At 43.7% G+C, this 25862-nt stretch overlaps 1 protein-coding gene across 1 annotated transcript in view; it reads left to right on the plus strand.

Moving 5' to 3' along the window:
* EDN3 (endothelin 3) overlaps positions 1-25862 on the plus strand; it is a 46462-nt gene that overhangs the window by 18716 nt on the left and 1884 nt on the right. Inside the window, exon 3 of the mRNA XM_066624719.1 lies at positions 25658-25834. Within this exon, the coding sequence (XP_066480816.1) occupies positions 25658-25834 (177 nt within the window). The remainder of the gene's footprint in view (positions 1-25657; positions 25835-25862) is intronic.

The raw sequence follows: 25862 nt of genomic DNA on the forward strand, positions 1-25862 counted from the left end.
CAGGAGATCTGTAACTAGGGCCCAAATTCTAACCAACTTTCCAACACTGGCATAGTGATGCTAATGGGACATGTGCTGCATCCTGCAGTTGGGTGACACTCATGGAGGCCTCCTCAAAGTAAGGAAACGTTTGTTCTCTTAACCTCTGAACTTCATTGCCCTTATGTTGGTGCTGGAACGTGGGTTAGGACTGCACCCTTTATCTCATGAACCTTGCTTCCCACAACTTGAAAGCAGCTGCACTATGTGTGTGACTGCGGGCGCAATCCTAACCTCTTATGTCATAGAGGTGCCAAGAGGTGCTCTTATGTCATAGAGGTGTGCTGCATCCTGCAGTTGGGTGTCATTCAGAGGCCTTCTCAAAGTAAGGGAATGTTTGTTCCCTTACCTCAGAGCTGCATTGCCCTTAACTGTGCTGGAAAGCACTGACATAAGGGGTTAGGATTGTGCCCTGTATCAGATGTAATTTTTTCCCCATTGTGGGGCTCATAGCAGCTTGAATTAGATTTAGAAAAATTATGCAAGAAAGGGTTAACCTATTTCCTTGATGGCTGCTGCTAAACCAATGGAAGAAAAATTGAGAGATCCCATCACAGATCTCCTGCACCATGCCTGCTTTTGATCCTCGGTGATGGTGACTCTCCCAAAGAGCTTCTCTACCGAGGGAAGTGCTTCAGTCTAGTCCCAGTCTGCAAAAGGCTGCTTTAAATCTTCCGATTCTGAAGAGCTTTATCGGACTTGTGGGAAACTTGGATGAATTTTTGTAGAGCTGCTATTGTAGTGTTCTGGTCATTGTGGTATGAGGGTGGTAACAGTTTACTGGAATGTGTAATTTGTTTTGTTTTAGTTTGACTGTGCCTTGTGTTTTTATATTGGATTTTTAATTGTAATGTGCTCTGAGAGCTTGGATTACGAAGTCAGATAGAAATGTGAACATAAATAAAAAAAGAATGAATTATTTCCTTTCCTTTCCCTCCATTTAATAGCATGTTTTGCCCTTTGCTATTGGTTCTCCATTTGGTGTCCTATTTTTTCTGCTTTTTCCTGTCCTTTACATTCTTCATATCCAACCCTGTTGCTGACTTCCTTTCTTCTCACATACACTAATTGCCAGATTGTGTTGTACACTGATAGTGTGTATACATGTGTACATATCTATATACATTTTTTATGGGGAGGGGAAATCACTTTTTTGTCGTAGGTCTTGTTTTCTTGGCAGTGTGCTTCCCAGCTCATAGAAAAGTAGCATACAGCACAGCGATTTTCAGCTAGCATGCTACAGTGGGGAGCATGCCTTCTCCTTTGAGGGAGGTTAATTTATTGGTAGGGCCAGCCCCACACCATCAGTGCTGTGTGCCTCTCAATTGTCATATAACTGATGACAATTTTAGTGCCATGTCAGTGTGTCATGAGATGAAAAAGGTTGAAAATTGCTGTCCTAGTGACTGACTTAGATTTTGGTTTAAACCAGAGACATAAATAATAAATACTGGTACATAAATACCAGTAGCAGCATGAGATGCAGTACATCCTCTGAGCTGAACTTGCTGTCCATACATCAGCAGAATCAGCATCTTCCTCTCCGAGTTTCAGTTAGTGAGTGGAACCTGCTTGGTACAAACAGAGCAAGACTAGCAGCAGCAGCAGCAGCAGCAGCAGCACCTGCTGTGATATGAGATTCCATAGTTGGAGATCTATGGACTGGAGTCAGAATCAAAAACTGACATATGCCTCCGTTTTGCTCCCACTGCCCGGAATGGCTCTGAAGGGGAGGGGGGCGCTTGCATGCTGCGGTGAGGCTCCCTGCAAAATTTAGTTCTTTGCACCCCTCTAGCTGTGCCACTACATGGTGCCTTGCTGTTCATATGCCTGCATTCTCCTACATGTGCACTAGTCAGTGTGCATTCATTCCCAACTCACACTGTCATCCTGTGTATCCTGTTTCTAATATTTGCTTGCACCAGATGTCTTTGCCAATGACAATTGTGGTATGAGCTATTACTTCGTTCTGTATGCCTTGGGAATCCTTTGAATATGCAGGAACTTCTACCTAATCTCTAGGTAGCCCCATTTCAGTTCCCTAGTGGTTGGTGCGGGGGCACTAAAATGCCTGACATAAAACAGAAAGCAGCTGAATAGCAGTATTGAAACAAAGAAGACATCAACATGGACCTGTCCACAAAGCGTACCATGCTCGATACACCCAACCATGTCACTCAATCCCTTGCTGTGACACACAGTGTACCCCCAGTATACGGTGATCTAGAATCCATGGATTTGACTCACTACGAATGCTGTAGATACCGGGGGAAAGCCCAGTTTCTAGTCAAATTGGAAGTGGCTGTGGATTCACGTATCCATGGATTTGTGAATCCACGGGGGTGTGTGTGTCCTGGAACGGATCCCCCATGGATAAAAAGAGTAGACTGTATTTCTTTATGTTTAACATGTAAAACTGCCAAGCAGGGAAGTGGCAGATTGACCAAAAATACTTGAATTAAGTCTAGAGAGGCTTTAATTTTGATAAAATTGGCACTATTCCATCCCCACTCATAACTATATATTTCGCCCCATGAAATAGCCGGAAAGGTTTTGCCTTGTGGTTGTTAAAATATACAATTTAAAGCCTTATCCCAGTATATTTGCCTTCTTGAGTATGGAGTTACATGTTTGGTTCTCCCAAGTTAGAAGTTATTGAGAAAAATAATGTCTGTCTCCAGTTGGAACAAGTAGCTTCCATAAAGGATTATCCACTGTCTGTTTCGCCTTCAACGTTTTCCCCAGTGGTTAGAACCATAATCTCTTTGTTATTTACTTTTGAGACATTTATTCGCTCTTAATCTTTCTGCTTGTCTTTCTCTCATGCAAAGTTAGAAGCACAGGGGCTGAGATGTCCCAGTCCTGTGGGATTCTCTCACGCAAATCTATCGAAAGAGCAATGTGGCTGAAGAATATAGTATATAAATTTAGATTTTACAGCCCAATTCTATAGTTCTCAGTAGGGAGGATCCAGGGGAAGGACTCTTTACAATGTACTACAACCAGCCTGATTGCTACAGACCAGCAAATTATGAGGTGTAGTCTTGTTCCTTTGAAGCTTTTTCTCAGATGTTTATGAGAGCTCCCCCCCAGACACCTGGGTCTGTCCAGGTGTACAGAGGGCCTGCAACAGAGGGAGCTTCTGGATCAAGTAAATCCTTGTCAGGTTTCTCTTTCAGGCACCTGATCTTGGCGTACTAAAGATTGGTGGAGCTGGCACAAGTTTTAGCCCCTTGATATGTCTTTAGAAGTTGTTTCAGTGCATGCAGGGAGTGGTGCAGTGTCAAGCCCAATGCTGAACGCTGGCAAAGACCCAGAATTAGAGGGGAATGAGGAAGGGGAGCCAAGAACAGGGGAGGCAGGAGGTCCAAAGAAGCAAACTGGGGCAGGGGGCAATGTGACAGACCGGGCAGGGATAGAGGATGGGCACTTACAGTGTGCTTGTGAAGCCCATGAAGGGGTTTCTGGGAGTCTCAGGGCTCCTAGGAACACACTTGGAGAAATTCTGGTCTAAAGGATCCATCTAAAGCAGCCATTTTCAACCACTGTGCCGTGGCACACTGGTGTGCCGCAAACGGCCTGCAGGTGTGCCACAGGAGTTTGGGAGAGGTTCATTTATTAGTAACGCCATTGGGGGATTTGAGCCCCTTACCAGCAGCATGGTGTGCCTTGTCAATTGTCAAAAAACTGATGGTGTGCCTTGACAATTTTAGTATCCTGTCAGTGTGCCTGAGATGGAAAAGGTTGAAAATCACTGATCGAAAGGATTTTTAATCCTCTTTTACCCTCAGGAACCTGGCTAAGCATTGGCTCAAAGTTTGGCTCAAGAGCCACAATCATTGATAATCGGGACTGCCCCATCCTGTAGCGTCCCTGCCCTGGAGGGGCCTGGAGCAGGCTTGTCCCACCCCCAGGGAGGCCTCAGATTGGCTGAAGGGGGAGGGGGTTCCAGCACCCTTGTCCTCCTGCCTAGCAGAGCTGCCAAACCTGGCCCAGGAGCTGTTCACTTCACAGCTCCCTGCTTCACACTGACTGCCTCTCATCCCTGGCCTCCCTGTTTTATGGAGCAAGCCCGCCCCCTTGGCCCCTCCCCTTCCTCCAGGTGGGGCAGAAAAAGCCCTTCCTGTTGCTGGCTTGTTTCCTGCAGTGTTCCTTGTTTGCCCTGACAGCCCCCTCTGGCTGGTTGGGGGTGAGCCAACCTGCTTTGCCCCCTTCAAGGGCAGGGAAGCCTCCCCACCCTGGGCATGGGGTGCCTGCTCTTGGGTAAGTGGGGGGTCAGGGCATGTGGGAGGGGCCCCGACACATCCATAAGGCTAATCAAAGTGATTGCCTCAGCCAGCAGACTGGTGGGGGGTAGCCATCTCTGCCTGCTTGCCTTCACTGCTCCTCCTTCTCCTTCCATTACCTGGATTGGAAAAGGAAGAGGGGGACAGAGAGGAGGGGGTAATGTGGGGTGGGGGAGAGTGCTGAGTTGGATCATTAGAGAGTGGGAGGAGCAGAGGCAGGCACATCATTGGCTTAGGCATCAGGAAACCTTGGGCTAGCCCTGCTCATAATGTCAAATCTCAGTCTCACAGCAGGAGATCTCACCAGCATCAAAAAACTGCTTTTCTGCTTATTCAAACACTGCCCAGAAGGTTCCTCCATCACTCTACAGACCTGTGGCCTCCAGTGTCTTTTGCTATGGATTTTTAGTTATGAGTGCAATGGGGTAATAAAGAAAATATTGATGGGGCAAACTCCCCTAAACAAATTTACTACTGGGTTCAGAAAACCAAACTGTTTTCTTGTATATTTGCAAAACAGCTCTTTTTACCAGGCATAATTCAAATTCTATTCCATCCCAGCTGTGTCATCAGGACATAATATGGTCTGACTCCTTTTCCACCTGACTCCTATGAACCTGGCTTCATCACACAGGTGAAATTACATGTCATGTGACATCATGATAATAAATATATGTTGTTTACTATCAGTTATGAATCTGGAAAGAGAGAGCTCTCACTGTATTTGAATTTAATAACATGATTCTTAACAGTATCAAAAATCTATGGTCTGGTTCAAATGATGCTTTTAGTCTGGGAATGGCACTTTATAACATGTGTGTATGGAAGCGACAGGGAAGAATTCTCAACAGTTGTGGTTTTGGCAGAAGATTTCACTTGGAGTCATTACCATCTTACATGATGCAGCTGAACAACAACAGCTGTATGAAATACTATTCTTTTATCCTTTGCTCAAAGGCAAAAATAATAGGATTTGATTTCTGCAGACAGGTTCACCAAAACCAGCTGAATTCCCACAACTCTACATTTATAAACGGATAGAGCAAAGTGTGTAGAGGTAAATAAAATTCACCCTCTTGTAATACTTGCATGAATCTGGAAGACTCTTCGTACAGTAGGTGGGTCGCAAGCCGATTTCAGGCTGATTTGGGAGTGACAATCCCTTCCACACTGGGAGCAGGTGCAGTCTGTCCCTGGTCTGTCTCCCTGGCTACGGGCCTTCCTTCTTTGCCTCTTAGCCTCAGACTGTTGGCCAAGTGTCTCTTCAAACTGGGAAAGGCCATGCTGCACAGCCTGCCTCCAAGCGGGCCGCTCAGAGGCCAGGGTTTCCCACCTGTTGAGGTCCACTCCTAAGGCCTTCAGATCCCTCTTGCAGATGTCCTTGTATCGCAGCTGTGGTCTACCTGTAGGGCGCTTTCCTTGCACAAGTTCTCCATAGAGGAGATCCTTTGGGTTCCGGCCATCATCCATTCTCACAACATGACCGAGCCAATGCAAGCGTTTTCATAAATGAATATATTAAAGATGAACTTATATGAATGGATGAAGGTCTTGCAATAGCTCAAGGCCCATAAAAGGCCTTGCACAAAGCAAGGCCAGCCTTTCCTTTGCTGCCGCTACTGCATCACAGACATGAAACAACAAGCAGTGGAGGGAGCCCTCATCCCACAGCTCACGTGCGAGGTCAAACAGTCGCCCTCACGCTGACAGCAGTTGTGTTGGGCTAGTGTGGGCTCCAACAAATCTCCGGAGGGCCAGAGGCTCATTGGAGACTGGGGGCTCCCTAAGGGGGCTCCCTCGAGGGCTGCAAGTGGCCCCAGGGCTGGGGTTTGGGCACCCCTGATCTATATTATAGCCTATGGGATGTTTGGGGATTTTTTTTAAACAGATCAGCAACTGCTTGGGAGAGTTAGGAGGGTTCTTAATTTTAAATAATTTTTTAGACTTGATTACATTTAATTTACTTAGGCCCAAATCCTAACCAACTTTCCAGCACTGGCGTAGCTGTGCCAGTGGAGCATGTGCTGCATCCTGACCTTTGGTGGCACTCATGGAGGTCTCCTCAAAGTAAGGGAATGTTTGTTTCCTTATCTCGGAGCTGCATTGCCCTTATGTCGGGGGCTGGATAATGGGTTAGGATTGCGTCCTTAATTGATTGGATTTTGTCGTATGGGGGTGTTAAAAATTTTCCTGCTTGATGATGCCGCTTCTGGCCATGACAGCACTTCCAGTGGGTCCAGACAGACTGTCATTCTAAAAAGTGGGTCCTGGTGCTAAAAAGTTTGAGAACCACTGCAGTAATGTTATACCTACACTATCTGTGTCACCTGAAGTAATGATAACCAGTAACTAAATATCGTAGTAGAAAGAAGTTGTAGAAGTAAGATTGTGCTGCATTAATTAATGAATTTACCATAATGCTATGAGCAACCCTGCAATTAGACAGTAGCCCAGGACTACAGAGAACATGACTTCTATATTCATACAGCTATATGCACAGAGACACATCCAAAATATTGGCAACCCAGGTCAATCAATATTCCTGATTTCATTGGAGGGTCTGTGTCCATACTGCTGTACATGTATAGAAGCCCTGTTCTCCCCTTCCCCTCAATGTGGGAGTGGGTCCAGCCAGTCTCGCTATACACTTGTTATATGTAGTGAGCACTTGGCTGGGGACAGTAAACATGGGGGACAGTAAAAGCCACATGGGCCAATTCAAGTTCAGACGTCCCATCAGACCATTGGATCTAGCATGGTATGTGAACTGAGTCAATGGCTTCACTCTTCCCTGGAATATGAAAGGAGCCACATAACCTTTACCCTTCCCTTCAAAGTGCAAGAGCAAAGAAATAAAGTGAATGGGGGCAAGGGATACATGTACCACTGCAGAAAAGCAGCATGGCAGTACAGCTTTTGAATGCACCCAGTCAATGGCTAGCAATATTGCTTTGATGCTGCTTTATCAGGAAATACCTGCTTCTTTGCAGGCCCAGGTATATATTGACTTCCCTTGATTGATTAGGAGCATCACATGGGTTTACACATGTAAACCCAAATACAATCCTCAAAACCAAGACCTTGCATTCTTGTATGTTAGCAGGAATTAGCCACCTCCAAAATATCAATTCCTAGAGGAACAGAACAAACAGACATTAGCACTAAAAGGAGCTTTAGCCAAGCTGTATGTCCGTTTAAGATTTTCCTTAAGTGGAGGAACATATACTTTTACGAACAACAGCAACAAGACTGATTCTAGGTCTAGTATGAGTGAGATTCAACTTTGGAAAAGATGCACATGGAAAACAAGAAAGGAGTGTTTTGTCCCACTTGGAAACAGCAGCCAAAGCATCTACGCTCCATTTGAAGCTGATCAGAAACAGAGATCCAATCTGCGGCTATCCTGAATGCTTGCATAACATCTGTTTCTTCCCCATGTTTCTTCCCCTGGGGGCTGGGGATAAGAATAGGCCCTCAGTTTGGCTATACTTGTCGTAAGAGGCGACTAAACAGCCACCGGGTAGCTGGGACTTGTCAGCCTGGGAAGGCAGCTCATCTGAGAGAAGGAAAACTCTGATCCCAAACCTCCACTGCCTTGTGGCTACATCCAGTTATGGAAAAGGCTTCAGGAGTCAACCTCAAGGCAAAATCCGGAGCCAGAGTCCCTGAGGCAGTTCATGGCTGAACACAGTCATGTTCTGGCAACTCCTGCGACGCCGCTGGAGCCAACCATATTGGCCTCTGCCTTTACATTGGACCATTTCAGCGATGTGGAGATCGGGGATTTGCTGCATGGGTAACAGCCTATCCTCCATACCTACTTTACCCAGGCTTTGCGCACTGGAGAGAACACTCTGTTCCAGAACCACCATTCAGAGCGTGACACCATAGTCTTCCGAGACTGAAGGATGCCCACAACTTGGCTACTTTCTACTGAATATTCTACCATGACATACACACCAAGTTGTTTAGAAATAGCTTGAGTAACTATCAAATAGGCCGGAGGGAAGTTGACAAGTGAGAAGGGATTCTGAGGGAGAAAATTTCAGATTGTGCCAGAAAAGGCAAGAATACACTTGGTGAAAAATGGAATGTGGATACTCTCTTGTGACTAGCACTTAAGTTTATTCCCCCCCCCCCCCAAAATATTTTAATGAATGTAAATGAAAAAAGTTTATATGAAAACTGCCATCTCAGGGCCCAATCCTATCCAACTTTCCAGTACTGATGCAGCCATGCCATTGGGGAGTGCGCTGCATCTTGCAGTGTGTGTGTGTGCGTGGGGGGGGGGACGGCAGTCACAGAGGCCTCCTTAAGGTAATGGAACTTTTGTTCCCTTACCTCAAGGCTGCATTGTGGCTGTATCAGCACTGGAAAGATTGGACCCTTAGCCTTTTAGGAAAGTAGGATATCGGGGAGAAGATTCTAGCCCTGCCTTCCTCCTATCATGCTAGAGGTCTTCAACCTTTCTCATCTCACAGCACACTGACAAAGTGTTGAAATTGTCAAGGCACACCATCATCTTTTATGGTGGATGATGCAGACTGTGCTCCTCACCATACCCCAATAGCCCTGCTAGTAAATCACCGTCCCCCAGACTCCTGTGGCACACCTGCAGGACGTTTGCTGCGCACCAGTGTGCTGAAAATTGCTGCCTTACACTTTAACACCCAGAACCTTTTAAAAACATCATCACTTTTGACATTGTGTGTGTGTATGTGTGCAGACTGCTCAGCCAGACTTCAGGTTAGAGAAAAGTGGAAATTATTACACAACATGCAGTCCCTGTTGAAATACACTTCAGTGCCTTTATTGGCATATTAAAAGTTTACAGAGAATAAATAACATAATAAAATAGAACAGTTTTGGAAATGTTAACTTCAAACTTTGGCCTTAGAGACTATCGCTAAAAATTCCACCACCAGGTTAGTAATAGGAGGGGAATAATCACTGAGAAAATTGGGGAAGGATCAACAAGGGAAACAGAAAGAGAAGAAAGAAAAGGATCAAGTAAGTGGGACCTGAGGTTGTGATGAGCAGTGCACCGAAGAAGGATATGATCCAGAGTATCTGGTTCAACTGAACAAAATAGACATACCGTATTTATTGGCGTATAACACGCACTTTTCCCCCCTGAAAATAGGGGGCAAATGATGTATGCGTGTTATACGGCGATGTCTCTTTAAGGGATCCCGTTCCCAATAGTGCCTAGCGGCGGCACAGCGTCGTGACGTGATGTCAGCTGACGTGATGTCAGCGCTGCGCCCGCCGCATATTATCACAGCCGCTGGCAGCTGATGAATATGGTAAGTGGAGACCCTTTCTTTGGGGAGGGGAGGGGGAGGGATTGAGGTGAGGTGGCATAAGTAATGCTTTGGATGGTGAAGAAGATGAGCTGATTTATGAAGATAGTAGCAGTGAAAGCAGCAGTGTTCATTGCGATTTTGAAGATAGCAGTGAAGATGAAGAGTTTCTTGGTTTCCCAGATAGTGATTTCTGAGTAAACTTTTGTAAAAACAAAATATCCAAGTTTCTTTTGTTAAAACAGTTGCTTTTACTGTCCTTTTACATTATTTACCTTATATGTGGTAATAATATTAATAAAAAAAAGTTCTGAGCTACCCTTATTTTTTTCCTGAAATTTTCCTCTTAAAATGAAGATGCGTGTTATACGCCTGTGCGTGTTATACGCCGATAAATACGGTAATCTATTTGGACGAGGAGTTTTAGAGAATCTTCCTTGATGTAATGCCGATGGAAAGATATTCAGTCTCGCCAGCATAAAGGCCCGTCTTTTACTAGGGTTGGTAAGTTGGGTAAAATAGTTCGCAGGACGGCCCAGAGAAGGGGACAAACCAAAAAAGAGAGGTGAGCAGGTCGGATTTAAGCTAGACAGTAAAGTTGCGTATTCTTGCTCCCAAAGTTTAAGTTTAATGAGATGATGCGCTTTTTGAAGGTCCAAATCAGCTAAGAGTTCAGGAGAAAGATCTAAAGAAGATAGTTTGGCATCAATGAATTTAAACCAGTTGGATGAAAAAGCAGCTTTTAATAGATCTAAGAGAATAGAATTCGAATGGATATTAAGATGGAGTCTAAGCCAAAACTTAAAAGTGGAAGTCCAAGCTACAGTAGTGGGGAGATGAATACCCAGTTCCAAAATCACTCTAAGACAAGACAGACAATCCAATTTTAAGCTATTGTCGATCAATTCTGAAAAAAACAAAGATTTTAGTTTTTTCTAAATCCTGGGCTCCGTCCCCCTGGAGGATTGATAACTTAATATTCCAACAAGTTAAATCCTTCAGATACTTAGGAATCACTTTTCATTATCGACATTCTTGGCTATACCATCGTAGATCTGCTGTCTCTTCAGCTCTGCTATCTCAAAATGCAATTGCCCCATTCCATTTTTATAAGGGCAACCAGTACATCCCTGCTGCCATTCATGCTCTCCAAATTCAAGTTTTTCCTCAATTACTTTATGGAGTAGCTGTTTGAATTGAAGCAGCTAATCAGGAGATAGACAAAGTAACGGCTAAATTTTTGAGAAGAATTCTTGGAGTTCCAAACTTAATTAGGCTGTCCACTATGATTTTGGAACTGCAAAATCTCTCAAGTGGTGATCATGTTCTTTCACAGCATGTCATATAGATATTAACCTGCAGCCAGTGCACTTGAAAACCACAAGTATTACATCACTACAGCCTGATTTTATAATGTGATATGAACAAATGTAGTTTTAAAAAAAATCTAAGGGACCTCGTTTCAAGGTTCCACCTAGACATGGAGTATATTGTGTTTGAAGACAGGGAACACTGTATCATAATATAGCCACACATATTGTTAGAGTTCAAGCAATTTAGAAATAATAATAATAATAATAATATTGATAGTAAAGTTCTATTTAACATATGGTGCAAAAAAGGATGGCAATAGAATAAAAAGGGTAGTTCAAAATAAATAGTGAAGTTTTGTGAGTCTGCATTTACATTACTGTACTGTTTTGCAGTATGTTGAGGATTAAAAAAAATGATGTAATTCTTAATGCAATGTCAAAGTTAGCCCCAGTCCTATCCCCCACCATTGGTGCCACTTCAGCTGCTGCATGGAAGTGTGTACTGCATCCAGTGCTAGGAGGGCTCTGCCTTTGGAATTCATTGGCCTAAAATGTACTTCAACAAAGTGGCACCTGTAAAGCAGTGATTTGCTTATATTTACTACGGGGAGAGCAATTGTCCCTATTCCTCCCAGTATAGAATATTTTCTAGTGTTTGTTTCTACTGTTTTAATTATGACCCAGGGTGTCTGCTTCTCTCATGGCCTATTTGTGAATTTCACAGCAGGCCATTGGCTGCCCGACATGGGAGACAGAATGGCGAACTGTATAAATGACTGGCTTATTTTGTCTGTGCCATAAAACTAATGCATCTGATATGTAGTAGCAGTGCATGGCTCATTAATTTACTGAAGTATGTAAACGCTATAATATGAAACATGAGTAGGTGCTGTTTCGTTAAAGGGTATTTTTATGTTGGGCTCCAGGGTGCTCCACTCATTCTGTTTTCATTGTTGAAAGGCTCTGTATTAATTCACATTCTCAATCTCAAAATTGGTACTTATTAGATCCCTTCCCTCATTCTTTCTCTTCTTGTTGCTGGAAGCTCTTTGATTGTTTCATGACACCCAACAAGACATTAACTCTCATGCCTAGCTTTTACCTCTGATGTTTCAGAGCCATGAGAAGAATGGGTGGGTTTGAAGGGAAAAAATTTGGCTGCTCCTTTGTTTGTTCTTGATTTTTAAAAGAAATTTAGAGAAAATAAGTGGCTTGGAATTGTAGGTGTTCCTATACCTCCTACACCTACAGAGGAAAAGGAAATTCCTTTCCTAGGAGCCGACATTTCTAATGCAGTTTGCAATTCATCTGGATCCAATTTGAGCAGTCAGAACTGTGTATGAATTCGTATTAAACTACAGGCTCGTTCTTCTAAGATAGTGTTACTAAAAGAGAAGTAGAAGCCAGAAAAGTTATTGTCTAATGCTCTGAAGTTATTTGCAGATTACTTCCAGAGATGTAGATCTGTCTTGCATCAGTATTAATGGTCTGTGAATTTCATGCCTTCATCCAATTTCAATATTTTTATTGTAGCATAGATGAATGATTAATCTACTTAATATCGCTCTCATATTTTTAATATTTCTCATGTTGGAAAACATGAGGGGTGAGAAACTTTGTTTTAAGAACATAGAAAACTGCCTTACTGTTGATGCTGATCGGCATTGATTCTTCAAGGTTTTAGGCAGGAAAAGAGGAGGAAAACACAGTATGTGATGTCATTTTTTATTTGTATGTCAACTGCATTGAAAGGCTTTTGCCTGGAAAATGGGATGCAAAAAATTCCATCTGTGCCCTCTGTCATGATTGAACCTGGTACTTTTTGGATGCACAGCAGATACTCTTCCCCTGAACTCCATCCCCTTCCTTTTGTGATTGATGGATAAATGTTATCTCAGAGAAGACTTTTGAATCATAATAGAGTTTTACCTAAAGTAGGATTCTTTTATTTAGGGTCATTTCACACTTGTAAGAAGCAAACCTGAGCTGGCTATGACGTGTACACTCAGCAGCGAGCAGCTGAAGTCAATCACCTCCCTGCTGACTGAAAAAGCCTGTAATGTAGCATTAGCATATGTCAGGGCCCAGCAGGATCTGAGGCAACCGGTGTGGGAAAACAGGCTGGTGGCCCAGTACTGGAGCAGGCATATGGCATTTCAAAGGGCCAGAGGCAGATGGTTTGGTTTAAAATGTCCTGGGGATCAGGTTTTGGCACAGGCCAAGAGATCCAAGGAACAGGGACCGATGATGTGGTCAAGGAAGGTGTTGGTGGTGAGGCTCCAGGGCAGACCCGGTTTGGTATCTTCGCCTTCAGATTAGATCCTTGGACTGGGGAGCTTTGAGGAAGTTTGTCTACAAGCCTGAGGAAGTTCGTCTGCTGGCTCCCCTGTTCACCCGATTTCTCCTGGGCTGCTGTTTCTGTTTAGGGATGTGATATGTAGCACCAAGGCTCACACCATTCCTTTCCCTGCAAGTTGTCTGAATGGTGCAGAGAGGAGGATGCTTGAAACATAGTGTCGGCATTTGTGGGTCAAAACTCCTGTTGCCTAGGTTTGCGGGAGATAACATTGGCTGTATTAGGCTTTTTAAAAAAAAAATAGCAAAATATTAATGAGAGTATTTATTATTATTCAACATAATAAATGAGAGTTAGGGCGCAATCCTAACCAACTTTCTAGCACTGTCATAGCTGTGCCTGTGGGGCACATGTTGCATCCTGCAGTTGGGGGGCAGCCACGGAGATCTCGTCAAGGTAAGGGCAAGGCAATGTTTGTTCCCTTACCTCGGAGTTGCATTGCCCTTATCTTGGAGCTCAAAAGTTGGTTAGGATTGCTCCCTTAGGCTTGCAAGGTCATGCTGAGGTTGAGGTCCATGTGGTTTGTCCTGAAGTGAGATTACTTATCAGTAAAACAGGCCAGTTTAAATTCCTTTACTTTCACTCAGCCATGGCCAACACTCATCTTGATTTCATGCCACCCCATCTCTTGATTTCAGTAGTTTTGTATTGATTCCTGGCTTTATTCACACACCCCAATTGGCACCTGATGTTTCAAGCCATCCCTTGTCTTGGAGCAGTCTCCTGCAACGTCACCTCTCACACTTCCTCTTCTGGCAGGAAGCTCCTTTTCATACACAAGCTTTCCCTGTATCCAGTGATAGATGCTATCATTCTCTATATTATTGTGCACAGTTAATGTATAACCTTTTGGTGCCGCCTGAATGAAATAGAGGAACCATTTGGTAATCCCCTGTTGATGGCTGCAGAATGTAACTTGTGAATTGAGCTCTTCTTGGTCTCCCAAGCGGAGAGAAGAAATTAACTTCCCCTGACAAATGTATGATGATTTGCCATAATGCCAAACTTCACATGGTGAGTAATGCCTGTGATTTTTCCTCCTGACTTTTTCATAATGAAAAGGAGTTTCAAGGGACCGAAATCAGGCATGGATACCAGGTGGCAGAAAAGGCCAGTTCATCCTTTCCCTTCTTACTATTTCTCTCCTCAAAATTGCCACCCCCTCAAGCTTCTTTTTTACATATGGGGGAAATATACAAATATACAAGGATCCCATATTGCTTCCATCATGGGGATGAAAGCAGCTGGGAAGGTCCAATTCTGAGCAGGCAAATGGCAGGAAGGGAAAGAGTTTGGCAATCCTCTCCCCCTTAGTTCTCTGTCTCTGATTTCATCCTCTTGTGGCTACTTTCCATTTTTTCAAAAATGGGAGGAAAAATCAGAGAACTGTTCTCAGATGTTATTTGGCTGTCAGCTGTCTGTAGCGCTGCAATCCTGTACGCACTTTCCTGGGAGATAGTCACATAGAGCACAATGCATCCTCTGGGTGCATAGGCTTATGTTGTGGGTCTCTGAAAACACATCTCCCTGCTCGGGGTATGCTGACCATATTTTCTTGAACGTGTTCAGTGGTAGTGCACATACACAAAATAAGAATGTAAGAAACACTGTGTTGGGTCTGATAATCTAATTTGCCTCTCGGATGTCTCCAGGCACCTTCAGATGTGACAACAAAGGCAGGCACATCAAGAGGCAAGAGGAAGCACAATTGTCTTGTAAGTTCAGATTCTGTCCATGTCCTCATGGGCAGCAGTCAAGCTGGCTCTTGGTTAGCATATTTCCTTATTGGGAAGACATGCAGATATCTTATTTTGAACAGGCTGGAGGCAGAGAGTGCTAGACACATGTGCTTTTACTCCCTGCTCATCACAGTTGTGTTTAGAACCATTCTTAAGGAAGCATGTGCTCTTTAAGAAAAGCACAATGATAATAACCATCACTGGTTGTTGGTCTGTTGTATAGTCAGAGTGGTACTCTCTTTTAGCAGCTGTGATTCTCAGTTGTCTATAGAGCAATGGTTCCCAAACGTTTTAGCACCGGGATCCACTTTTTAAAATGACACTCTATCAGAACCCACCTAGCTTTATGAGACTTTTAAAAAAGAATAATAATCAGTCACCACCAATAATCAGGTCTTGACCCACTGCTGGGTCCTGAACCACAGCTGGGGAAACACTGCTGTAGAGTATTCTCCATGCTTTGGTTAGTTTGTTGTGGTGCTGCTGTTGAAAGGAGATGGAAAAGCCAGGGTTTGTGGCATGTTGGGGGAATGCACAAGGTATTGAGGAGTTTGCTTTGTCATTATCTAGTTAGGTTTTCTTTCAGGCCCTGAGGGAATTTGCTTCCTTGGAACTGAATCTTTAGAACAAAGAAATGCATCTGTTACTATATAGCAGTAGCATAAATATTGTAGATCGTGAAAACAAATGAATCTCCCACTCTGGTATCATTTTTATGTAGGAAATTGTATGTGCCCAGTGCATATACTGTCACGTATGATGGATACGCCTGTCCATTTTGCATGTGTTCATGCATGCTTTAGGAACTTGCTGTCGGGCGAAGCTTTGGGCATGTACATATATGTTAGAATAGCCATATTCACCTTTCTTGTGTGGTGTGTTATACACAAAATTTCATACAAAAACAAAGGACGGGGGTGTTCTACAGCATCCACAAAAACATAAAGTCCAATTGTGTGGAAAGAAAAATAGAATATGTGTGACTTTCTGTAAGTGACTACAGTACCAACTGATAAGTACAGAATCACACACATTTATAAACTAGTATATGAAAACAAACATAGATGAGAATCTAGAGCAGTGATCTTCAGTTGTTCAACAAAGCACACCATGCTGCCGGCAGAGGGCTAATATCGCCAATGTCCCTACTAATACATTACCCTCTCCCAAACTCCTGTGACACATATGCAGACCATTCACGGCACACCAGTGTGTTGCAGCACATCTGTTGAAAATCGTTGATCTAGAACATGTTTCGTTTCAGAGAGCATTTCATCAAAATGCATTCCATGTACTCCTTCCCCACAATGCATTATAATTACTATTTAGAATCTTTTGTCACAAGATGTGGTGATGGCCACTAACCAGTAGCTTTTTAAATATGAAATGTATGGAGGGTAGGTCAACCTGTGATTTTTGTGAAAGTTGAATAAGCTCTTCCTATATAGAGGCAATATAGTTTTGGACACCAGATCCTCAGGCCACTATATGTGTTATTTGTGACATTGAGTCATTTGGCTAGCTGCTATCGCATTAGATCTGCGATTTTCAGCCTTCTGCGCCTCATGGCACACTGACAAGGGGTGAAAATTGTCATGGCACACCTTCTTATTTATATGTACAGGTCCAGCCTATTTATACACGGATTTTTTGTACACGGATTTGATTCAACACAAATGGCCACTGCAAATGAGAAGGAATGTGCTGATCCCTGGAGAAGGGGAAAAATGCACCCCTTTAAAATCAGTTTAAAAAACTGAACAGTCCTTTAACTTAACAGTCCTTAATGAGAGGGAGAGGGAGAGAGAGAGAGAGAGGGCAGCTGGCTGACAATCCATCAGTCCTTCTCTCTTCAGCGAACCCCTCCCTTCCCCCTAAGCAGTGAAAGAAAGGTGATCACTTTGTGTTGGTGAAGGGAGGGGCTGAGTTAAGTGCCTTTCTAAGCTCTTGGAGGATGACTGTTTGATGAATTGTCTTCTTAACGACTCCCATCCTACATCACAAAGGTCAGCAAGACTGTTTTTATAGCACTGGAGCAAAGATACTTTGTTTTTTAAATTGATTTGCTATAGTGTGTTTTTTGCCATCCATGTGAGTGCTTGGAACGGAACCCATGCACATAATGAGGTTCAATCTGTATATTTACTTATTTCAGTGTATTACATATAAAGTAGAATAAGGAAACTACTTTAATAGCAAACTGGCCTGGAGGATGCTTCTTACCTGTAAAGGAAATTCATCTTGTGTTAAGTTTCTTTGGAGGCACCCTTGTTACCGTCACTTCCTCCCCCCACCCCACCATATGTTCAACCCACACATGTTCAGCCCCTGACAGCTGAAGTATATTTGCCACATAGGGGCAGGAGGTCTGGTCTAGAGGGTAGAGCCTCTGTTAGCCCGAAGATAACATCAGAAGGTCAGAAGGCCGCCAGTTCGAGAACACTGGCAGCTCCCTGAACAGCAAGACCTTGAAGCAGCTGACAAGCCAAGCCGAGTTATTCCATCTGCTCTTCGATGTGAAGCGAAGAAGCGTCTTGGCTGCCCTCCCTGAGAGAGATGAAAGAGCTGCTTGTCAGCCTGCATGGGAGGCACTGGAGGCCAGATCAGACCCGGAAGATCCACCTGAAATGTTGTTGGTTCTTGAAAGAGAGAACCGTTTATGATTGTAAAAATCCCCTTGAGGGATTTAGAAATGCCTGCCTATGTAAACCGCCTTGAATAAAGTCAGAGGAGTAATCCGATGACCAGGAAGGCGGAATATAAATACTGAGTTATTATTATTAATAATAAGAATGCTCCTGCTATTTGTCAGACAAATGGCCTCTTGTCAAATTCATAAAGTCTATATGACTTCTGGAAGAGAAATAAAAGATGGATCACTTTCCCTGAGACTGTTTTTCTTTTGAATGGGACATCACACTAATCTGATGTGCAAATCCTACTGGGTCAGTAGCAATGCTTCAAGTGTCAATCACTTCAGAAAGGATCAGTCATACTAAGACTACAGTCCTGCGGGCACTTGCTTAGAGGAAGCGACATTTGTGAGTGATAGCATGATAGGTTTTTATTGTCTTCCTTATTTGATTTTCAGCCCAATCCTAACTTGCGCTGGCACAGACAGGCCTGTGCTGTATCCAGCACAAGTTTTGGTCTGCTTGTGGGTCAGCTTGCAGCAAGAGGAGGCTTTTCCCCTGACCCTGGGGAGAGCCACAGTAGCCCCAATGGGGCTACTCGAATCTGTGCTACCTATGCTGGGCTAGTGCAAGGGACTTGTGTAAACCCAAGAATGCCTCTGGATCGTGCCCTTTATTGTATTGTGATGAATTGATTTATGGCTTTTTAGTGGATGTTGCATTGAGTGACAGTAGGTCCTCCCCATTTGCATGGAAAACCTATATGGGATTCCTTACTCTTGAGCGGGATGCACAGGAAGCAAGGCAGAGAACTGTAAAGAAGGTGATGCTAAGCTCTTTGAACTCTATGATAAATGTCCTATTCTTTTCAGTACTCTGTCTTGTTTCCTGTGAGTGTTTCCTGCTTCCATTTTGTAGTCAGCAAAGAGACAGTGAGACCCAGGAAGGCTGCAGATACCAGCAGAAAAGTAATTTGTGCAATGGGGGTGTGTAATGGGGGATATATTTGAACTGCAGATAATTGAAACCATGGATACTGGGTCCGCAGATATGGGGGATGCTTGTATTTGCATTAAGTTATTGTCGCTCTAAAGCTTGCAACAAGGTGATACATGTGAAGAGCTTTGAAATCATTTACAAATGCCACCTTGTCCATTGGTCTGAGAAGGTACACTGAAGACTCAATTCCATCCCCCTTCCCTGGCATAACTAGCTTTGCACTGGTGGAGGCTGCTTTATGGTAATTGCAAAGCAGCCTCTGCCAGTGTGTGCTGTAGCCTGCTGGCAAGGAGGCTGGAGTGGCCTTCCGTGCACCTTCCTGGGTTTGATCAACCTTCCTGGGTGAACGTGAACTAGCACCAAATGACTGAGGGCCCAATCCTATCCAATTTTCCAGTGCTGGTGCAGCTGTGCCAATGGAGCATGTGCTGCTTCCTGAGGTGAAGAGGCAGTCACAGAGGCCTCCTCAAGGTATTGGAACTTTTGTTCCCTTACTTCAGAGTTGCAATGCGGCTCCACCGGTGCTGGAAAATTGGATAGGATTAGGCCCTGAGCTGGCACAGGTCTGAGTTGACCCATAGTGGCTGCTGGGGCTTACCCCAGGGCAAGGGGACAGTTGTTCCCCTTGCCTCAAGGAGACCTCCAGCAGTCAGTAATCCCCTGTGGGATACAGCAGTATCTGCGCCGGTGCCATCACCACTTTAGGTAGAATTGGGATGTGAGGCTGAAATCCTATGCACATTTACTTGATAGTAAATCCCATGGAATGGAATGGGGCTTGCTTTTGTGTAGACAGGTATAGAATTGCGCTATTAACTTTTAGAGTGCATAGCACACCTTGTATGTTTCTGCATGGGTCACTTTTGTAGACATGCCTCCCCAATGGAAGGGGAGTGAGCCGAAGCAGTGGATTGCAGGGAGTGTAGACTCCTAGGAGCCTTTAATTACACTGTGTAAAAAAATGTGAACAATTTCGTGTATAACCTGAATATTTCAATGTTTCTTTATCTGTTGTGGTGCAAGGACTTCAAAATTGCTGCTATTTTTGGCATAACATCAATAGTTTAGTTACAATATGCACTATACAGTTGTATAATACTGTTAGAAACCTGTTATCATACAGTCAGACAAAAAACTTCCTAACATCAGCAAAAAAATTACAATTTGTGGAGAACCCATTACAGAAGTAGATAGTTTCCGTAGTTAGTGTTACAAAGATGGCATAGCAACAGCGACATATGCACATTTAACCAAATCAGTGTGGAATAATAGGCACCTTTCAAGAATCACAAAAATTAAAGGTTTTAAGACCACAATTATTCCTACTTCACTATATGGCAGCGGACCTGGATTCTAGGGAAACATGATCAACAGAACATAGACGGTTTTGCCACCCTCTGTCTATGTCAAACAATGAAAATTAGGTGGTGGCAGCGGTGGAGAAATAAAGATGTATGAACCAAGCAGATGAGAAACTACTTTCATCCCAGATTTTTTAATCTAGGTTGCACTGGTTTGGCTGTATACTGCACTTGAACAGCTTGTGTTTAGTCAAGCAAGATTAAGATGCCAAAAGTACTGGAAAAAGACCAAGAGAAAGACCAAAGAAAAGATGGCTTAATAACATCCTAGAGGACTCAAAAAATGTGGTTTTCCAACTGCCACACAACTGCGTCAGGTTTGCATGGGATGACTTAATATAATCGAGGACGCTGCTGCATTGTTTCAACGGAAACTTGTTCTATAATGTGGCCTTTGACAATATGCAGAGAGAGAGAGAGAGAGAGAGAGAGAGAGAGAGAGAGAGAGAGAGAGAGATGTATAATATGATGTGTATTTCAATGTATTAGGCAATATGATAGGTAAAATTACAAAATTTAACAAAAAAGTTTGGGTGATATAAAAAACTAAGATTACCAATTAGCACCTCTGAATTGTAAATGAAACATTAAAAATTCAGCATCAACCATTTTTGTGTTACACAATGTTATTGAACCACTTTATTTTTCATGACAGAGCAGCAGTTCACTCACAGCACTGCAGATTAACTACCGGTAGTAAAAATGCTGGGTTTCTGTGTTCTCATGAAGCCGGAAAAAAAACTTTTCTTCATTGATCTGAGTTTGACACTGCAGACTTGCCGAAGGCACAAATAGCACTTGAGGGTGTTTGTAACATTCCAGGTATAAGGGAGGTGTGATGCTTAGGTCTCCCTGAAAGAATTCCTCTGCCTTGTGCTCCAGGGCACCCACTATGTAATTACAAGGATGTACTTTGAAATCTGAGCACTGTGTCAGCCACCGCACTCAAAGAGGAACGCTAATGTTAACCATACTGGATAGTAACCGGAGAGGCATGCAGTAGATGCAGTGATATACTTTTATTGAACAAGATGTGCTCAGAATGTTTCTTTGTAAACATCTGAATCCCAGAGGTTGTTCGTGAGGCATTGATAAGTCAGAGCAGACAGTAAAGAGAAATACTTGGCATGCAGACTGATTTCTGACTCACTTTGAATGAGGATTATGCAGAAACAGTAGAGTCAGTTCAGGTTGCTTTGGGATTCTGTTCATGTTCTTTACTATGCATAATATTTTTTTGGAATTTGCAAAGTGTTTTCCATATAACATGATCCTTACAACAATCCTGTAATCCTGTGTTACCACTCCTATAATTTGGATGGGGTGGGATGAGAGAGAGAGAGAGAGAGAGAGAAAATTCCTATTGACAGTGAGACTGTTCCCTTTTTTTCCTATTCTGTTGAGTGTGATTGTTTGTCCTCATTGTTATTCCCTCTCCTCCAGCTGCTTTTTTGTTCATGGTATCCTCATAAGGAAGGTGCCCCAGCCCAGTAATCATCTTGAATGTTGGCAACCTTCAGTCTCGAAAGACTATGGTATCGCGCTCTGAATGGTGGTTCTGGAACAGTGACTAGTGTGGCTGAAAAGGCCAATTCGGGAGTGACAATCCCTTCCACACTGGGAGCAAGTGCAGTCTGTCCTTGGTCTGTCTCCCTGGCTATGAGCCTTCCTTCTTTGCCTCTTTGCCTCAGACTGTTGGCCAAGTGTCTCTTCAAACTGGGAAAGGCCATGCTGCACAGCCTGCCTCCAAGTGGGCCGCTCAGAGGCCAGGGTTTCCCACTTGTTGAGGTCCACTCCTAAGGCCTTCAGATCCCTCTTGCAGATGTCCTTGTATCGCAGCTGTGGTCTACCTGTAGGGCGCTTTCCTTGCACGAGTTCTCCATAGAGGAGATCCTTTGGGATCCGGCCATCATCCTTTCTCACGACATGACCGAGCCAACGCAGGCGTCTCTGTTTCAACAGTGCATACATGCTAGGGATTCCAGCACGTTCCAGGACTGTGTTGTTTGGAACTTTGTTCTGCCAGGTGATGCCGAGGATGCATCGGAGGCAGCGCATGTGGAAAGTGTTCAGTTTCCTCTCCTGTTGTGAGCGAAGAGTCCATGACTCATTGCAGTACAGAAGTGTACTCAGGACGCAAGCTCTGTAGACCTGGATCTTGGTATGTTGGTAATCATCTTAGTCGCACTCTTTTGCAACTTTTCCATTTCCACTATATCCTTTTTGAGATGTGGCAACCAGAAGTGGACACAATACTCCAGGCGTGGCCTTACCATCAATTTATACAATGGCTTTACAGTATTAGCTGTAGCTTCCCCATAGGCTTTCGAGACTGAAGGTTGCCAACAGTAACAGTAGTGAATGAGATGATCTCATGATGCCATGTAAGTCAGTAAAATTTGTCTAAGTAGTATCTCTGGGGGTTGTGAAGTCAACTGATAATGAGATCGTGTTAGGATAATGTAAACGAACAGGCAAATATTAAGAACATAAGAAGAGCCCCACTGGATCAGGCCAAAGGCCCATCTTGTCCAGCTTCCTGTATCTCACAGTGACCCACCAATGCCCCAGGGAGCACACAAGACAACAGACACAATCTTTGTCCCTGTACCCTCCCCTGCATCTGGCAATCAGAGGCAACCTGCCTCTAAAACCAAGGGCTTGCACATACCTACTATGACTTGTAACCCATAATGAACGTTTCCTCCAGAAATTTGTCCAATCCCCTCTTAAAGGCATCCAGGCAAGATACCATCACTACTTCCTGTGGCAAAGAGTTCCACAAACTAATTACACGCTGAGTAAAGAAATATTTTCTTCTGTCTGTCCTAACTCTCCCAACACTCAACTTTTGTGGACGTCCCCTGATTCTGGTGGTATGTGAGAGGGAAAAGAGCGTCTCTCTATCTACTCTGCCCATCCCCTGCATGTCCATCCCCTGTATGTCTCAATCATGTTTCCCCTCAGGTGCCTCTTTTCTCATATGAAACACTGTAGCCTTTCCTCATAGGGAAGGTGCCCCAGCCCAGTAATAATTTTGTTTGCTCTCTTTTGCACCTTTTTCCATCTCCACTATATCCTTTTTGAGATGCAGCGACCAGAACTGGACACAATATTCCAAGTGTGACCTCACCATTGATTTGTACAACAACATTACAATATTAGCTGTCTTATTCTCAATGCCTTTCCTAATGATCCCAAGCATAGAATTAGCCCTCTTCACTGCTGCCGCACATTGGGTTAACACTTTCATCGAGCTGTCCACCAGCACCCCAATATTTCTCTCCTGATTTGTGAAGAAGTGTTTGGAAAATAAAATAGCTTGCAGCCCATTCCTAAACTGTGCTGGCCCAGCGGGGCTGCATGGCCTCTGCAGCATCCTGTGCAGCTTTGGGGCAGGCTGGATGTCTCCTCGGGATAAGGGGATATTTTTCCCCTTACCACTAGTAACACCCCAGCCTGCCCTATGGGGACGTTCGGATCTCTGCCAGCTATTTAGCTGATGGAATTCCGAGCAGCCTGGTATAATGCCAGCTGGTTAGGCTGGGGAGTGGGTTAGGATATGGCAGAGACTTGCTCTGCCAATCCTGCCCCCCTCCCGGGCCTGATCCACCCCCATTCCACCCTCCTCTACCCCAAACACACCTTCCTTGCTCCCTTCCCATGCCCCTCAGCCACCTGGTGCAAACATTACCTCCTCCAGCACCCAGGTCTGTGAATGCAGCATTGGCAGGTTGGCACCGCCCACTCTGCTGGCACTGCTTACCCACTGGGTGTTGCAACATGCATTATGGCATGTTTGTGACACCTTCCTCAGTAGCCTGGACCACTGCGTTAGCTTAGGATTACGCTCTCATTTGGATGACATGTCAGCTATATTTTTGAAAAACCGACTAGTTGTGAGTAAGTTGTGATTGTGAGTCTTGTTCTTGTTCTCAGAAAACTATTCACTTATTTCTCACATTACACTAGAATTTTTCATTCTGTTTTATGGGAATTGTTTAACTGGCCCTAGGACTGGCAAACACAACTTAAATGCCCAAACCTGTTAAACATTATGAATTTTGAATAACAATCTAATACCTAACATTTGCAATGAGTTATTTGTGATAAGGTTTTTTAGAGGGCCAGTGCTAATGCAGGAGGTCTGGTCTAGAGGGTAGAGCCTCCATTTGCCTGAAGATAACATCCACAAGGTCGCCAGTTTGAGGCCACCGGCACCGTGCGACCTTGAAGCAGCTGACAAGCTGAAGCCGAGCTATTCCATCTGCTCTGAGCGTGGGAGGGTGGAGGCCAGGATGGAGGCCAGATCAGAACGAAACATCTGAATTGTTGTGGCTCTTGAAAGATAGAGCCTTCTTTCAATTGTAAAAATCCCTACGGGGATTTAAATAAGCCTGCTTATGTAAACCGCCTTGAATAAAGTCTTGAATAAAGACCAAGAAAGGCGGTATATAAATACCTGTATAAATATAATGCAGGCATCAGAAAAATATTATTTTAATATTATCTAAGTATTTATTTTTTCCTCTAGTATTTATTGAAGGAGGCATCCTTTGATTAGGTTTCCTCTCCCCTTCTTGAACCTGCAAATGATATTCTTTCTCCCCCCCCCCCCATCCTGCTTCATTTCTGAAATAACATTTGGTTCCCCTCTCCTTTAATATTCATATTGTTTGGTTCTTGGGTTGGTTAGCCTAACTTCACATGAGTGAGACTTGCCTCAGAAGTGCCATGTGGTGGCCACATGGTGGAAATGGGGGAGGGCGCCATCATGATCTTGTGTGGATTTATCATGCCAGCTGCAAGCACACATACTCGTTCGGATGTTGAGAAGGGAGTGCAATGGAAGGGGCATGACTGTGGAATGCCTATTTTTTGAGAATACAATAATCGCCAGGCAACCATTCCAATTATAGCTTTCCCTCTTTATACATACCTAACCTGTTCATAAAAATAGCCCTTACAATGAACATCTGGGTAATGAGTACAATTATTACATTAATTTCAATGGGAAAATTCTAACTCATTCCCCAAATCATACTAAATGCCTAATAATATCAGGAAAAAATTGTGTGCCATGATAAAGCAGAATAAATAACATTTAATGACTACATTATACAGCAACAATAAAGTGATAAGTAGACAATGAAAATGTTTCAGAGGTTCTGGCATCATGTAATGAGGTTTAGTGCATCAAGCTTTAGTTGAAAACTCTAGGGCAGTGTTTCTCAAACTGTGGGTCGGGACCCACTAGGTGGGTCACAAGCCAGTTTCAGTTGGGTCCCCATTCATTTCAATATTTTATTTTTAATACATTAGACTTGATGTATTACCATTGATCACTACCATGGTATGTGACTACATTTGAAGAAATGTTACAGACCTGTAGTTTTAACAAACTTCTATGTATATTCTTTTAACAACGATAATGGAACGTATTCCTGGGTAAGTGTGGGTAGGATTTCAGCCTAGGATTGTTAAAAATTTTCCTGCTTAATGATGTCACTTCCGGTCACGACATCACTTCTGGTGGGTCCTGACAGATTCTCATTCTAAAAAGTGGGTCCCAGTGCTAAATGTGTGAGGACCATTGTTCTAGGGAATTCTCTTCATCTCTTGTTTCAGGAGGACAGTTCCATATGGGCTGAGTAACTACAGGGGCAGTTTCAGAGGCAAAAGATCTACTGAACGGCACAGCAAGAGCTTTCATTCATCAAAATGGCCTCCATTGCGCTGCTCGTGTGTAGACAGAGGTGACAAGCAGTGCATGCATTTTTGCACAAGGACGTATACTGGCCAATGGTAAGAGTGCTGTGTGGAGAACTGTCTA

The sequence above is a fragment of the Tiliqua scincoides genome, chromosome 4 (genome assembly GCF_035046505.1).
Source record: "Tiliqua scincoides isolate rTilSci1 chromosome 4, rTilSci1.hap2, whole genome shotgun sequence".
Classification (NCBI taxonomy): Eukaryota; Metazoa; Chordata; class Lepidosauria; order Squamata; family Scincidae; genus Tiliqua; species Tiliqua scincoides.